The sequence below is a fragment of the Saccopteryx leptura genome, chromosome 6, assembly GCF_036850995.1.
Source record: "Saccopteryx leptura isolate mSacLep1 chromosome 6, mSacLep1_pri_phased_curated, whole genome shotgun sequence".
NCBI lineage: Eukaryota > Metazoa > Chordata > Mammalia > Chiroptera > Emballonuridae > Saccopteryx > Saccopteryx leptura.
The window spans coordinates 143,760,926-143,778,405 of record NC_089508.1 but is presented as its reverse complement, the minus strand read 5'-3'; the positions used below and the strand labels follow the sequence as shown (position 1 = coordinate 143,778,405).

General features: G+C 38.6%; 1 protein-coding gene across 1 annotated transcript; it reads right to left on the bottom strand.

Moving 5' to 3' along the window:
• Positions 1-4,761: 4,761 nt before the first annotated feature.
• SFRP4 (secreted frizzled related protein 4) lies at positions 4,762-15,668 on the bottom strand. The gene is made up of 6 exons (XM_066341842.1): positions 14,781-15,668; positions 13,408-13,488; positions 13,248-13,313; positions 11,139-11,337; positions 7,545-7,608; positions 4,762-5,250 (listed from the first exon to the last, which is right to left on the bottom strand). The coding sequence occupies exons 1-6, from the start codon at positions 15,223-15,225 to the stop codon at positions 5,065-5,067; spliced, it is 1,041 nt and encodes a 346-aa protein (XP_066197939.1). The 5' UTR covers positions 15,226-15,668; the 3' UTR covers positions 4,762-5,064.
• Between the last annotated feature and the right edge of the window lie 1,812 nt (positions 15,669-17,480).

Sequence of the window (17,480 nt, the reverse complement as noted above, 5' to 3'; positions counted from 1 at the left end):
ACTCAGCAATAGTTGAAAAAAAATAGTGTCACAAAAATTGATCCTATCCAGGCATGCCTGGGAACTGTGTTTAAAAGTCCATTCTCAAATGTTATTGGCAAAATAAACTCTGACAGATTCATGCTATGCAGCTGTAAAAAATAAAAATTCAAATGTATTTCTTACTGGGAAAAAATGTTCATGTACCATTATTAAATTCAGACATATAAACAGGGAGAAAGGCTGAAAGGATTCATACCAAAATGCTAATTTGACATTTGGGGTAGCTATTTTGACATTTTGGGTGCTTTAGTTTTTATTTTTACTTTTTTATTATCTCTTTTGTTTCAATAACAAAAGGAGGATATTTCTTTGCTGTCCTAGTGCTACTCATTTCCTGAGGGTACTGATATTAAAACAGGTACCCTACCCCATATACTCCATTGATCTGAGAACACAACACTGCTTGCTCATCAGTTAAGTCACAACGGTGACAATTAACTAAATTTTTGGGTTGGCATGTCTGTCACTATAACAAATTATTTCTCTCAGTATAAAATGCATTTTTCAAAATGTATTTTCTGTTAGAAAATATGGTATTAGCACATCAGACTATAAGCTAAAGCAGAAATTTGTTCTTTTCTTTCTATTGTGATAAATGAATATTCTTGCTAGCAGCACAGTATTGTTATCTTCTAAACTAATATTGAGTAACTCTGGGCTCCCAGATTTTTCTTTAGCTACATGTGAGATATCAGCCAAGACCTGACAGCCATACTTCAGCAAGCTAGATTATGACTTCTCAGGTTTCATTCAACCTTTCTCTCTCTCTCTCTCTTTTACCTTTCTGAAAAGTTAGAAGTGGGGAGGCAGTCAGACTCCTTCATGTGCCTGACTGGATTCATGTGGCATGCCCACCAGGGGGTGATGCTCTGCCCATCTAGGGTGTTGCTCTATTGCAACGGGAGCCATTCTAGCACCTGAGGCGGAGGCCATGCAGCCGTCTTCAGTGCCCAGGCCAACTTTGCTCCAATGGAGCCTTTGCTGTAGGAGGGGAAGAGAGAGACAGAGAGAAAGGAGAGAAGGAAGGGTGGAGAAGCAGATGGGCACTTGTCCTGTGTGCCTTGGCTAGGAATCGAACCCGGACTTCCACACACTGGGCTGACGCTCTACTGTTGAGCCAACCAGCCAGGGCCTCATTCAACATTTTCATTCCATGCTTTCAAAGAACTATTTTTGCTTTTTGATTTGGTGATAACAGCAGGTAAAGATGTGTGGTAGAATGTTCCCTTCTTTTTTATTTGGGGACTGGTTCTACCAAACAGAAGCACCCTTGAGCTAATTCAAGTACTACAAGAATTTTATTCTAAGTTTGCAGTGGACAACCATATGAGCATCCAAGGCTAGAACACAAAAGTATGGTCAGACTGCATTGGTTCAGACCTGGAAAGAAACAAAGGTTATTTATTCAAGTTCTCATGTATTTTAAAAGAAAGCTGGAAAGAGAAATATTGGCACTTCTGCTAAATCCTAATTCTTGGCTTCTCTAGATGGTAAGTTATATTAAATTTGATTCATTAAAAAAAATGAGGAGGTTGAGTAGATTTTCCCCAGATATCAAGAAATCTCTCTTTCTATCCATTCATCCATCCTCTATCTACCTACTTACCTACCTACCTACTATACTCCCTTTGAGGTACTCAGTCATTCATTTCCAGCTGCCTGGAGGTTGGGAGTGTTGAGAATATTGTCAGCTGATGGCTTATCCCAAGATGATATTCAGTTCCCAATTAAATTTATACAAACTATAAGAAGGAGGAAACAATTTTAGTGAGAAGTTGGAAAGTCAGCACTTTGATACATCTATGGTCCAAGCATTCTAGAGGGTAATTGACAATATGATCCAGAACTTTCCTTGCTGGTCATAGTTCTTAGCCTAGCAATGCTACTTAGATGAACATCCCCCCAAAACTAATTAAGATGTGCACAAATACTAGTAGCTATCATGATTTCATTTAGTTAATCAGTATGTTCCATTAAGAAACAAGCTAAATCTCCAATAACATAAGGGCTTGTTGCATAAAGCATACATGGAATACAACACAGCCATTGTAACAGAGGTGGCATCAGATTTATTTGACATGACAACTAATCTAAATAAAGGGCTGAGTGAAGAAGGCAGGTTAGAAAAAAGTGTGTATTCTAAGGTCCTAGTTTTACTTTTTTTTTCTTCCAAATCCTTATATAAATGTGTAGAAAACACCTGGGAAATTATATATATATAAAAATATTAACAGTGATTACCTCTGAATAGTGCTGAGTGGGATTAGGTAGGATTTTAATTCCATTATTTTTATTTTATGTATTTATTGAATATTTTATAGAATATACATGTTTACCATATTATTGAAAGACTAATAATACTATTTTAAAAATAAATGTCTCCAGTTGTCTTCAATTATAAAATGTGCTGATAAATATATTATAAAATAAGGTTTTTAAAAAAAATTAAAGTAAACCAACTCTCAAATAATTCCCATTTCAGAGATAGAACCTCAGCTTTCTTCTATATATATTTATATTTATCTCCTCTCACATGTATTTATGTGGAGAAATATTTAAGTGAGAAATATAAATTTTCGGCTCTCACACAAAGACCAATTTCATATGTGTTATATTGTGGGCTAATGTTCATTTTTAACTTTTTCACAATAAACAAATAGTGGCCTGGTTAATTTTTTATTAATAAAACTGATAAATATGCCTGATTAAATTTTTGTCCAATAATCAGTATATAATTTAAATAATCAAAGCCATGTTTAAATTTATAAAGGTATTTCCAAACTCTTTTAACTTTTTTTGCACTTAAAAAAAATAGAAAGGTTTTACATAAGCATTTTTTTTCTCCTTTTCCACGGAGAGTTTTATTTCTAACTCCCCTCCCCTAAAGAATTTCCATTAGGCTAAAATGGTAATGGCCTTTCCTGAGTTTCTTTAGTTTGGATGCTACATTCAACATCATCCTGGCTTCCTCAAGGCCAAAGAGGTTTGGCTTTTATTCAACAGATGCACATGCTGAGGATTTCACTGATAACCCTTGCGTGAGTCTGCCTATTGGATCCCTTTAACTCTGGTGCCCTGGGCTAGCTGTGCAGGCAAAGTGAGGCTTTCAGGAGGAGATGGCTGCCTGCCCTCTTCTACTCTCCCTTGGCTTACCCTCACAGCTCACTTCTGTGTCTCCATTGCTACAGGCATGAAATATAACTATCTGTTTAATTATCCTGTGTGAACACAGCATGTACCTTATCCTTTCTCTGAGAAGCGGCAACAATGGTACACATGAGGGAGATTTAACCCTTAAGCTTTCAGATTGTTCTTTTCCATTTCTGAATAGTGGATGGACATGTGACCATAGTCACCTTTTCCAGTTCAGAACTGGTGTGTGGCACTAGTGTCACAGCAGGCTGACAACCAGTAGTCCCACTTCTGGTCCATGGCCCCCTTGTACACACCAGCAACCAGCAGAGAGACTTAGCCAGGATACCTTGGAAGTCTGGGGAAGTGAAACAAGCACGACACTCACAGTATAAAATCTTTGACTATCCCGTACTTCTATCATAAAAACCTCTGTTTCTGGTCCTACCTATAGGGCAAGGCTGAGAAGCACCATCAAGAATGTAAAACCAGAGCACCACCACTAGGGCGTGGTCACCAGAAAACAAGGATTTAGAGCAGTGGTAGTCAACCTGGTCCCTACTGCCCACTAGTGGGCATTCCAGCTTTCATGGTGGGTAGTAGCAGAGCAACCAAAGTATAAATAAAAAGACAGATTTAATTATATGCTGTTTTCCAAACAGCAAAAATCCAACATAAAATACTTGGTAAGTAATTATTATTATATGCTTTAACTTGCTGTAATTCTGCTTTATAAACTTTATAAAGTTACTTCCCTACTTTATAAATCACCATTACTGTGGAACCGGTGGGCGGTTAGAAAATTTTACTACTAACAGAGATACAAAAGTGGGCTGTAGGTATAAAAAAGTTGACTACCCCTGATCTAGATGTTGCTTGCCTGCCTTTCCTTTTTATTTATCATCATCATTATCATCATCATCATCATCATTTTATTTTCTAGAGTTTATAGATAAAAACAAAGCAGTCTTCTTTGAAAAAAAACACAACAAACTCATAATTTTCCATGTCCTATTTTTCTAGATTGTTCAAAAGTTTCCATTCATCACAAAAATTCTTCTTCAAGCAATAAACATGTAAATATTCTCAATCACTTTTTTTTTGTATTTTTTTGAAGTGAGAAGTGGGGTGGAAGTCAGACAGACTCCCACATGCACCTGACATGACCACCAGGGGGCGATGCTCTGCCCATCTGGGAAGTTGCTCTGCTGCTACCCAACCCATTCTAGCCTAGCATCTGAAGTGGAGGCCATGGAGCCATCCTCAGCGCCTGGGACAACTTTGCTCCTCCAATGGAGCTTTGGCTGTGGGAGGGTAAGAGAAGAAATTAAGAAAGGAGAGGGGGAAGGGTGGAGAAGCAGATGGGCACTTCTCCTGTGTGCCGTGGACAGGAATTGAACCTAGGACTTCCACACACCGGGCCGATGCTCTACTGCTGAGCCAACTGGCCAGGGCCCTCAGTCACGTTTTTAAAAGTTGCTAAGATTCAAACAACAGAAGCTAAGCTGAAATAAAACATATGGTAAAAAATTAGATGCTTTGTTTGCAATGTGGCATTTATTGTACAAGGCAAACACCAGGCCAGATTGTAGGAACAGAAGTGTATCTCTGCATAGTGAGCTCTCGTAGAGTATGCGCAAAGGATACTCTGAACACAATACACTTTTTTGGACCAGTTTTCATATACCTTCCATACCAAAGGGCATACCTACCACATGACTTATAGTGGCTTAAAAAGAAAAGTTGAAGCATATCATTAAGAAAAATGCTGCAAGATGTGTCTATAAAGAGTACTGTAGTTGTTAAGGCAAGAGGCATGTGGCCTTCCAGAGTCTGGGCAATGCCTGGCTTCATCTTGAGAGGAAGTCTCCATTTTGGAAAGCAGCTGGCTCACACTTTTTTTGGGTTTGTTCTCTTTTGGGCACTCCTAGCTTTAATGTTCTTCCTAGCGCTGGTGGGTTTGGGAGCAGGTGGCTTTCCCTTCGGTTTTGGAGGATTGCTACGACTGATGCGGCCAGCCATTCGCTTCTGGTCATGGATTGTTTTCTGCTGTTCCCGCAGCCTCTCTTCCCACTGCTGGGAGGCAATTTGTAAACGTGACTGTCAAGTACATCTTACCCCTTTACACTAGTAAACTAGTATCAGAAGAACTAATGAAATTTTTTTACTGTTACATACTAATCACGACAGTAGTTATGGTGCTACCCTATGTTGTTGAGCACTTATCATGTACCAGTGACTTTGGAAAATGATGACTATATAATGAAGTCTTGACATGCATTCATTTTGTTGAAACTCACAACAGCCCTTCTAGGTGGACACCACTGTCATGATCAGGAAACAAACACACCAAGGTCATTTGCAGAAGGTCAAACAGCTGATAAATGTCATAGTTAGAATTCAAATTTACTAGTCTGACTCCAGATCCTAAGGCCCTGACTCATGTAGTTTTTCCCATTGGCCCTCTACTATAACATACACACAGAGCAAAGCCTTCTAAAAAGGGTTGACATAGCTAAAAGCAAAAATTTATCCACCCTCACCAAAAGTCAGGGGCCTCTTAACACACTTATGGACTCATTTAATACTCTCACTTCCAAAAGAAGACAGAAGTGTCACTTACACCTAGTAATCCACACAAGTGTGAGCTAGCCAGAACTGATGGGAAATGAGTCATTCTGGACACTCAAGTTTCCTTAATAGAAAAGGACTTACTATTTATAATATAAAGAAATTCTATTTATTTTAAAAGCTGCATAGAAGAAAAAATAAAAAAGTGAGGCCACGTAAACAGACATTGCTTTTTATTATAACAAACATCTCTAATTTGTTAGAATATATTTCAATCTGCAAAGGGTCTGAGCACAACTATAGGCCAGACATTCTTCTAGGCACAAGAAATACAATGAAATGAAAGACACTGTTCCCACCCTCCTGAGGTGTGCTAAAATAAAAAAAGTTGTTACTGTCTGTTGCTATTGTATAGTGACATTTTCAAATCCTTACTGAAGTATATTGTAGTGTTGGTTGCAAAAGTAAATGGTCCAAACAGCTGTTTCTTGAATGCTTTCCTTCCCTTCAGGTCCTTATGGTGGACTTAACCTTCTACATTGATGTGTCTAATTCACTGCAGTCTTGGAAAATAGATAACTAATTCTTCCAGAATGTTCTGCCTAGTAAGAATAAGGCATATCCCTGAGCAACTCACGAGACTTTTGCTCAGCTATAGCAGTAGTGTTTGGTTCTTTTATGCAAAAATGCACTGAGTAGGAGAGGCTGTGTTACATAAGTCAGCATTAATATACACCAGGGGTCCCCAAACTTTTTACACAGGGGGCCAGTTCACTGTCCCTCAGACCGTTGGAGGGCCAGACTATAAAAAAAACTATGAACAAATCCCTATGCACACTGCACATATCTTATTTAAAGTAAAAAAACAAAATGAGAACAAATACAATATTTAAAATAAAGAACAAGTAAATTTAAATCAACAAATTGACCAGTATTTCAATGGGAACTATGGGCCTGCTTTTGGCTAATGAGATGGTGGTGCCCCTTCCAGAACTGCGGCGGGCCGGATAAATGGCCTCAGGGGGCCGCATGCGGCCCGTGGGCTGTAGTTTGGGGACCCCGGATATATACTGTTCCCTTAACCAAGTGTTTTATTCATGCAAACAAAGAAGTCATAGGCAGTAGCAATACCTTTGTGAACCTTAAAACACAAATTCTCCTGAATACATCTAAACATATTTTCGTGAGAGGAGATACTTTAAATATTTCAAATCAGCATCCTCATTTTCTTAGTTCTAGTGTGACTTCACATGTCTGGGCAAAAAAAATTATTCTAACTCCTCCAATTGAATTACCAATATTTCTATAATATTACTGTTAAAATCATGGATAGTACAAAATATAAAATAATTACTTTTGTTTATATTTTATATTGATGAAAGTCTTAGTTATTTTAAATACAGGGAAAAATTCTGCTTTGTACAGTGATGGATGAGTTTTGGAACTAGGTATTCACACTCCTACATATAAATGTCTGTTTTAATCCTTCTGCATATTAATTCTGTTCAAGAGCCTGACTGCTAAAACCATGAAATGTAATACAATAAAGAAACAAACAAACAAATAAAACAAAAACAAAACTCACTAATTTAATCTGAAAATAAGCAACAGGTCAGTACTGGATTTGGATGCAAGCAAATTGCTTTTGAAGTTGAAGAGAGATTTATGATAAAAATTCCAAGTGAGAATAGCTATACACGTAACTACATATCAAAGAGAATGGGAAGAATTCCCAGATTCTGCAGAATATCTTTACATACACTTAAGCCCATATTTTTAGCATTGCTAATTATACTTACTATGGATCTTTTACTGAGCTGATCTCTCCATTTTTCAACTAAACAATTTTCAAGGAGCATCATCCTGAAAAAGAGTGATTTATATTAATAAACAACTTCTGATTATGAAAGTAAAAAGTTTAAAAATGCAAAAATAAAAAAAAACAAATTCAATAACTTCATAATTCGCCATTTGTATTTTGTTAATATATCTTCTTATTCTCCCTTGTACTTATATATACATATATTTTAGACCACACTGTATATTTAAATCATATTACACATTTCCTTTTATTATTGTATTATATAGGGTGGGAAAAAAGTAGTTTTATAGTTGTTTGTATGGAAAATAATACAATAATTAATAAATAATAATACAAGAATGAACTGTGTTTTGCACACTCACAACCATATACCTACATTTTAACCCACTCTGTATGCATTTTCTGATATAACTAGAATTTAAAAATATAACATTAATAACTAAATAATATTACAAATATTAATATCTATAACATTTTATATGTGTGTCTCTCTCTAAATATATACATATATACACAAACACATACACACATATAGGTTTTCAAAGCATAGTGCCAAATTGTTTTCAAAATGTTGAATTATTTTTTTAAGTGATAAGAGGGGAACTAGTGAGACAAACTCCTGCATGTGCTTTGACCAGGATCTATCCAGCAACCCCTATCTGGGGATGATGCTTGAATCAACCAAGCTATTTTTAGCACCTGAGGCTGACAGACTCGGACCAAGGTGCTATCCCCAGTGCCTGAGGTGACACTCGGGTCAATAGAGCCACTGGCTGTGGAAAAGGAAGAGAGAGAGAGAATGCGGATAAGGAGTGGGAGAGAAGCAGGTCAGCACTTCTCTTGTGTCCCCTGACTGGGGGTTGAATCTTGGGTGTCCATATGCTGGGCCGATGTTCTACTCACTGAACCTGCTGGCCAGAGCCAAAATGATTGAACTTTTAATTCAATTCACTAACACTAAGACTAAGTAACAATTAAATCTTGTTTTTATTTGGATTGAAGAATTACATATAATATTTATTCATGTATTATTTACTATTTGCATTTTTTCGGGATCATCTCTATAGATTTATTTACACATATACTTATGTTGCAGGTTTAAATTTTTAATTAAATTTATTGAGGTGACATTGATTAATGAGATCATATAGGTTTCAAGAGTATGTTTCTATAATACACGATCTGAATATTGCATTGTGTGACCATCACCGAAAGTCAAACCATCTCTTGAGAATATTATACTAAGTGAAATAAGTCAGTCAGAAAAAGGTTTAATGTTTTAAATAGTAACTTATATTAAATTTCTAGAGAATAAGATTACTATTCCTTTGTCATACCTGTTGTAAGTTTTCAATTTTTGTCTTTCTGTTTTTGTTTATAATTTTTATGTACATGCTAGTATGTAGTCAAATATGTTAAAGACATTTTTCCCGTGTCATTTCTTACATTACTTTTATGTTTACAAAGTATTTTGCCACTTAAATGTTATCCAATTATTTACCTAATTTTATCCTCTTTGACTAAGATTTTTAAAAGATTTATCTCTACATTTTAAATATATTTTAGAGTATAAGTAAAAATATGTAGTATTTTTCCCAATTAAAATCTTTGCAAGTTTTACTAAATAATATTTCTTACATAATATAGTTCTTTTATGCATTTGAATCTGTTTAAAGACTTTTTCCTCTGCTTTATTTTTCTTTATTTATTTTTTTTTTTTTACATAGAGAGAGAGTCAGAGAGAGGGATAGATAGGGACAGACAGGAACAGAGAGAGATGAGAAGCATCAATCATCAGTTTTTCATTGCGACACCTTAGTTTTTCATTGATTGCTTTCTCATATGTGCCTTGACCGTGGACCTTCAGCAGACCGAGTAACCCCTTGCTCGAGCCAGTGACCTTGGGTCCAAGCTGGTGAGCTTTGCTCAAACCAGATGAGCCCGCGCTCAAGCTGGCGACCTCGGGGTCTCGAACCTGGGCACTTCCGCATCCCAGTCTGACGCTCTATCCACTGCGCCACGATCTGGTCAGGCTGCTTTATTTTTCTTTATGTCTACACTTGTACCACATGGTTTCAACAAGTGTAGCATTATACCAATTTGAATGTCTCATAAAGAATATTTCTTCTAATCTCTCTTATTTTCAAAATATCCTTTACATGCCTTTGCTAGTTCATTCTTCCAAGTGATTATTAGCATCATCTGTGAATAAATCTCAATCATCCATAAAATTTTATTGGCATTTTTATCAGAATTGCATTAAATTTACAAACTAACCTGGGAAAGATGACATGAAAACTCTTATTAATTCATTTATAATCCAGTCATTTCTCTAAGTCGAATTTAATGACTAACAACATAGTACATCCCCAGAACTGCACCTAATACTGAAGCAGACACAAACACCATGCAAGTGACAAGCCTGAAAATACTTACTCAACATTCATTCATTCAGCTTCTTTAGAGAGACAAGGTGTAAGTAGAACAAATTTAAAACAAAAACACAAGGTGCTATGTGAGTTATGAGGACTATAAGCATAACGAAGTACTGATAGAGTACAGAACAAAAAAGTTTCCAAGTGAGGTCAATTAAAAAAAATGTTTTTTTTGGGAAACAGAGTTTTGAACTATATCTGGAACAAGCGAACAAATGAGCATGAATGGCAGAGAATCAAAGGGAAGACTTGTTCTATAAAAATAGATACTTTTGCTGGAGAACTATATTGCAGCAAGTTTTGGGCTCATCCTAAACCCTGTGCTGCAGTGTTAGATGTTTATGTTATAAAGAGCATACCGATATGTACTAAAAATACGCTAAGGAAAGAGATGTAGGGAGACACATTTCCAGCTAGAGATGAGAGTAGAGAACTGTGTGTGAGTATGTGTGTGTGTGTGTGTGTGTGTGTGTGTGTGTGTGTGTGTGTGTGTGTAATACTATAGCAATAATTGTAAATTAAGTGTATATTAAAAAGTGTGAAACTGTAGTCTCAAACGACCATCCTGATTTGATCTGTAAGTTACTATGACCTTAAAAAACTCAGTATTTCCCTGACCTGTGGTGGCGCAGTAGATAAAATGTCGACCTAGAAATGCTGAGGTCGCCAGTTCGAAACCCTGGGCTTGCCTGGTCAAGGCACCTATGGGAGTTGATGCTTCCAGCTCCTCCCCCTTTCTCTCTCTCTGTCTCTCTCTCCTCTCTCTCTCTCCTCTCTAAAAAAATGAATAAATAAATAAAAATTAAAAAAAAAACTCAGTATTTCCTATAGTAAGACTCATTTGAATGATTTGACATGAATTGGTTTTACTCAAACTAATTTATCTGCCTATACGTTTTTGAAATCATTTAATGACTTCTGAAATTGATTTTTAGTGATTCCATTCAAATACTCATATTTCTATTTTCCCTTAATCTATGAAAAATTGATATATAAGATACATGATATCCCAATAAAGGCATGTATTAAAATTGGTTTTTTAAAAAGCTGGTTCCATTTTTTTTTAACCATGACTACTAAATGGGACTGATGTTTCTGTAGGCTGTGTGCTGTTTCTTTTGTCCCTCTGTGCCTACCGTGAGTGCCACTCATAGCACATGATGAGAACATCTTGATGGGGCAGGATGTGAGGACACTGGCAGGAAGAATTCGTGATGAGTGGGACTTGGGTTCGAGGGATGGGTGATGAGGACTTGAAGATCTCTTTCACATCCACCACCGTTGTAACTTCATTACAGCCACTCCTCTGTACAGCTTTTATTTTGGCATGGATAACTGCAGTTTAAAAATTGATATAAATGTTGTTGAAGTCTTTGGAGAAAAATAGGGTTGGTGCATTCGTGCCAACCTCCTGAGCCTCTCTTAAAGAATCACTCCTGTAATTATGGTCATGTCCAAGTTGCCCAGATGCAGACAAAGAGCCCACAATCACAGTCTAAATATAAGGCCTCGCATATTGTCAACATTGTCTTAAAAGTTCTGAGTCATGCTGCAAGATGTTAAAGTAAACTAACAAATGGGCTTCGTTTAGTTTCCGCCTTTGGATCAGTGACTGCTCAGTGGGCTATAGTTACGGTTTGAATCCCAGACCCTTCTCAGCTCTAAAATTTTATAGTTCTAAAATTAAGTGTTGATTTTTTTTTCCTTCAAAAAACACATCAGGAAATTTAGTTACATAGACTGCCAACAAAAATTTCATAGAAACAAATATTTGTTTATAATCTGCCTTGTGATGGTTTGAAGTGAGAATCATATATTCTCAGAATCATAAGCAACCTTGAAATTTACATTGTTCAGTTACCCATCTGAGGCTTAAATTTCCTCTCTTCTAGAGGAAGTCATCAGAGCCATATCGTTTTAGACTAGGAGTCTCTGAAGATCACTGTTCTCAGTCCTTTCATTTCCCACACTATCAGAGCGAGTTCTGTGGTGAACAGAGGTAGAACTGTTATTACAGATGACTGTTTATGTTACTGTGTCTCATCAAACTTTAAATTCTGGCTGTTTTGGACCCTCGTTATTACGGCCTGTCATAGAGTCAGACCTCTATGGATCTGTCTTGAATTTCATCTGAGGAATCTGGTTTATGAAGAAGCCAAAAGATTTAAAGAGAAATGGTTTCATTCTCAAAACAGTTATGAGGTCATGACACCTCAGAGAACAGCATGGAGTAAAACTCTGCTGATGGACTAAGTAGGTCAGGTTAAGACAATATGTCTATGTACAACAGATTTTAAAGAACAAGAACTACTAGAAAAAAAGTGTATTTTGTGGGTTTTTTTGGGTTGAATTACCCCCCATTAAGCTATGTACAATTCTCAAGTCTGACACCTTAAAAAAAGTTATTTTGGGGATTTTTATGTTGCCATAATTTTCTTATTTTCATGTATTTATATAACATATTATTATGATATAAAATATCAGCTTGAATATGGAAAACTAAGTTGGAAAATAAAATGAACATTTTTTTTCCAAAATAGTTTTGATTTATTTCAGCAGAAATAATTTAAGAAATTCAAAGTAACATAAAATAGCCTGAACAGATATTTTAAATTAAATTATGTTTCAAGTGATAGTAGTAGAATTAAATTGACTTAAAACACTCAAAATAGAATGATTGACTTATTCTTTGAAGAAAGTGCTGATGTGTTTTTTAGGTAAGAGAAAAGATGGCATTTAAGCTATATCAATAATTGTAGCCATAGGGTTTTGTGATTCATATTTTTTACAGCTTTTTTAAGATGTTAAATATTCATAGTTATTTATAAGTAAAAACATACATAGGCAGATCTTAATTACTGGGCCTTGAGCTTCAGATAACCAAATCCATGGATCACTGAGCCACCTTTCCTGCAGCATTGAAATCTCTCTCTTTCTCTCAAAAAAAAAAAAAAAAAAAAGTGATGTGTGCTGTCCTGGCTGAGCAGGACCTCTCGTTGAGATAAGTAGGATCATGACGTCAAACTCACAATCTGAGCCACATCACTGTTCTCAGCTGAGTTACTTACTTTGTGCTTACTTGAGTTACCCAGAAATGCAAGAAGTTTTACAGTTGTTATTGTGCCATCTGAAACCTACACAGTTAACTAGAAAAATCACCAAATCTCTTCTTTACTCTATGACAAGCAGACCCGGCTTTGGAATGTGCTAAGTACCAAAGTGTATGGTCGCATTAGATGACTTACCATAACTGTAGTTTTTGCTCAAATATGTTGCCAGAGTTGGCTTCACTTTTTTGCACTTGCACCGGTCTAGAGAAGACAAGAGAGAGACAAGATGTTGGACAGGATTCAGAGAAGTCATTCTGGGGAGAAGTAAACAGCGTCTTTATGACAAAGAACTCACCAGGGCTTAGATGTTTACAATCAGCATCAAGAAGCCTTTCCTGTACCATCATGTCTGGTGTGATATCTATCCATTTAGCATCTGAAACATACACAGGGTCACACAGATATGGTCAGTGATTGGGTCTGTTCACTTGCTGGAATATGGAACCATCTGGCGACATAAACTAATACAGCATCAAAAAATAATATTAAAAAGTAATAATGGCATACAAATGTTGAATACTTCTTTCATATAGCCATCCTTGGGCTTAGTAGGAAAGACTTTCAAGTGAGATTGCCTATCCAGCACAAGCTGTTGTGAACACACATCCATTTAACCTTCCTGATACGTACAGCCTAGTGGGACAAATTCTGTCTTTCCTTTCCAGATTTATTTTAAAATGTTGATATTACAAGTTGACAGTTTACATTAATCAAAATAACCAGAGTATTTCCAAATCCCCACCTCACATTTTGCAGTGCAGAAACAGTTCATGCTACTTAATACAAAACAAGCATAACCCTTGATCACTTATATAATTTAAGAAAGGAATAGCTTTTTTCTAAAACTAAATTAGTTTTGATTTTTCACTTCTCTTTACTTTTCTTCTTTCATATTTTGGGCAATGATCTGAGGTATGTATAACTTGAGAAACTTCACCATAATCTCTTTAAATTTGCAGCAATCTGGGTCAGGGATAAAACAGTGCAAAAATATTCTTAGGTTTCACTTCAATAAGTGGATTTAAACTTGCTCCTTCTTCCTAGAAAAACAACAAAATGACCAAAGAGAAAAGAAGGAAGTGGGAGAGAGACCCAGTCAACTAAGATGCCACAAATGTTGGCTCTTGGTCAAAGATCAGGAAACAGGCATCACAATTTTCCAGGGTGACTAAATTTACAAGCTGTACTGCTGGTGGGGAGCGATGATTGCAAAGCTCTTTCTTTTTTTCAGAAAGAGCTTTCAAGAGCTAACATTAAATGGTATCCTGGTGGTATTGCTTTAAAGATTAAATGATATGTGTAAAGTGCTTAACAGTGGCTCAGACCCATCTTAAGATTTATTATCTACCTGTTTCCTACTGCTACTATTGCTATTCTGTTGTTTCTGTAAATGAAACCGTCCCCGATGTCTCCCTTTGCAAGCAAAATGCCCCCTCTCCCTTTCATGGGACGTGGTGTTCTCCAGCTCCTGCAATTCCTAGGGAAAAATCAATTTCTTCCGTGAATAAAGTCACAGCCCTTCCCAACTCCCCCAATCCTCTGAAGTGGATGGAGTGGGGCGCTGACTGACCACCCGCGGGCAGCTGTAGGTGTGGCAGCATGATTCGCACGTGGCAGCGACAGTCAAGTATGGCTCCTCATCCCCCTCAGTCCTTCCCCTGGCCTCACCCTCCGGGAGGTCAGTGACGATGGCCTCAGGCGAGATGCACACTCCGCGGTCGTAAACAGGCAGGTCGTCGCAGGCCAGGTTCTCGGGCCAGCTGTGGTTGTACATCTTCATGAGGGGCTCACAGTCGTCGCGTGCGTGCTGGCACACCGACTTACATGGCTTGATGGGGTCGTGCAGGAACTCCAGGGTGCAGATGGGCGCGTACATGGCACAGAGGAAGAAGCGCAGCACAGCGCTGCAGTTCACATCCACCAGCTCCTCGTACTGCTCGATGGCTAGGATGGCGTTCTCCTGCGTGCTGTGGTGCAGGTGGTTGGGCATCCGCGTGATGTTCCAGGGCATGTGTCTGCACATGGGGATGCGCACCGCCTCGCACGGCGCGCTGCGCACGCCCAGCGCCAGGCGCAGCCACAGGCACAGTGCTGCCAGGATGGAGAGGAGCATCGCACTGTTCTCCCGCGCCGCGACCCCGACTGGCCGAAAGCGCCCTTCCCTTTCGGCCGCCTCCGCTAGTGCTTCTCTTGCCTCTCACCGAGGAGGAAGTCCTTTAAGGCACGGGACTCCCCAGACTCCCTTGGGCAGCGATGTGAAGTCTCTGGGGTTGGCCGGAGGTGTGCTCCGTGTGGAGCACAGTGCGAGAGTAGAGCCAGCCCTCAGCCTTCGGGGTGCGAGCCCGTCCAGGCAGCTCCAGCCCCAAACCCTGCAACCCCACGCGCAGCCAGCCACAGCCATTGCGGGACCCTATTTATCCCAACACCTCCCCTGACGTGGGCTCAGAACGCTCCCCTGGCAGCTGCAGGCGCGGCGCGGGCTCCCCCTCCGCCGCTCCACCTCCAGCCCTCTCCTTTGTAGAAGCGGTGACATCATCTTCTCCCGGCCGCAGCCCTGTGCTGGAACCTGACATTACCCCCGAATCCCTCCTTTTTGGTCTGGCCCGTCCTTTCTCTTCGGACAAAGAAAAAGAGTCTCTGGCAGTCGTTTTGGACACCGGATCCAAGAGGGTGCAAGAGAGGATTTCAAGAGAGGAAAAGATGATCTTCTGAGTCAAAACTGAACTTTGCACCCTCAGCTTTCCCAATTACACAGTTGGAGGGAAATGGGAACTTCAGCTGCCCTTTAATTCTGAAAAATTCCTGCTCCCTCCAGGGGCCTGAGACACACTGAGTAGTGGATTGTCGTGTGGGAGGGGAGAGTGCAGTAGTAATAGTTGGAAGAGGATGGACATGTTATGTAAACAAACCACCCCACCCTGCCCCACATGGTACGGAGTTTGTTTTGCCATTGTAGTGGCTAGTAGAAATTAGTTTGAACTAAAGCTTTTCCAGAATGGCATTTGGTCTGTACCTACCCCAGGAACAGAACTGCTTGAAGGTACTCTAGCATCTTCTAGTCTGAGAAGTGTCTGCATTTAGGATCTTCCCACTTTTTTCTTCCAACTCCCTATTCTTCTCTCCAGCAATAATGAAACCCAGGAGAAAACAAAGAAAACTTTAGACACCACAATCTGACAGATTATTTTTCCCCTTCATGCCAAATGATTCCAACCCAGCAACCTAAAAACTTGATTTTTTTTTTTTGATGTGCTTGGAAACTTATTTAAATTGATTAAGAAGCAATGTACCATGGAAAACAAGTAGGTGTGTTTTGTTTTCTCTTTTATTTTTATTAAAAAGTGGTAGTAAAATCTACTGCTGGCTCAGCTATCCACAAAAAAGGGAGGCATTATTGTTACAAGGGTATGTGGATCCTCAGGCAGTAAGATTCCTGGGATATGTTATTTTCTTAGGGCATTGGAATATGGAAACATGTTCTCTGAATGTTAATCTTAAAAGACATAGTTTCACTGGAAATCTGAATTTAAAGCAGGCAGGTTTTTCTCTCCGAAACTTAGAGCCACCAGGCTAGGGCAGGGGACTAAAATAGTCCAAGGAACTAAAAAGCACAACTGACATTTACTGAGTATTTACAATGGACCAGGGCTAGGCATAGTGTCAAGTACTTTAAATGCACTATCTTATGGAAGGAGGAATGAATTAAGCACATAAGTTTCAAGGATAAATGAGACAAATGCATTCCAGGATTCACTCCAAGAGTCCTGTTCTATTTAGGGGAAGCCCAAGGCATCCAAATACAGGCAGGTCAGCCCCGCAAGGTATTCCCGGTTTCTATAGGACAGATCTCAAGCTTCAAAAACGCCAAGTCAAGCAAAGGGGATAGATAGCTCAATGAGATCTTAACGTATTTCCAGCAATAAAATCCAGTGAATGAAAAATACATACCTATTTTTCAACCTGAGTTCCGAAGAGGGAGGAAAATACAGTTTTGAGAAAACTGAATGGGCTGTTCTTTTCCTGGGAGTTGCTTGAGGAGGGAAAACTTAGAGAAGGCTCATATGTCTGCAACCAGTTTGAACATCCTGCAATTGTTTAACCACACAAGTAACAAGTCCTTGGTACTTTCAGGTGTATCCTTGATGTTCTCTAGGACATGTCCTTTAAGAAAGGGCACCCCATTAGATACCTTGGTAGTCTGTCCCTAATGCTTCAGGACGGGGAGGGGGAGATTAGTGAAAGATTGATCAGGCGATTTTGTCAGTTCACTTACCTCTTCATGTCCTGCTTTAGCACACAATCATTAACCCATACTTCAAATTGATTTGCCAAACTTGTGTAACTAAAGAAGTTGCCTTGGTCACTAGC

What these genes read in the sequence shown, in the direction of transcription:
- SFRP4 (XM_066341842.1), bottom strand. Translation starts at nt 15,225, where the DNA reads ATGCTCCTCTCCATCCTGGCAGCACTGTGCCTGTGGCTGCGCCTGGCG. An exon ending in TGCTATGAGTGGCACTCACG is followed by an intron (nt 7,609 to 11,138) that starts GTAGGCACAGAG and finishes ACTCTTTTTCAG; the next exon opens with GATGATGCTCCTTGAAAATT. An exon ending in AGCTCAGTAAAAGATCCATA is followed by an intron (nt 5,251 to 7,544) that starts GTAAGTATAATT and finishes ATTGCCTCCCAG; the next exon opens with CAGTGGGAAGAGAGGCTGCG.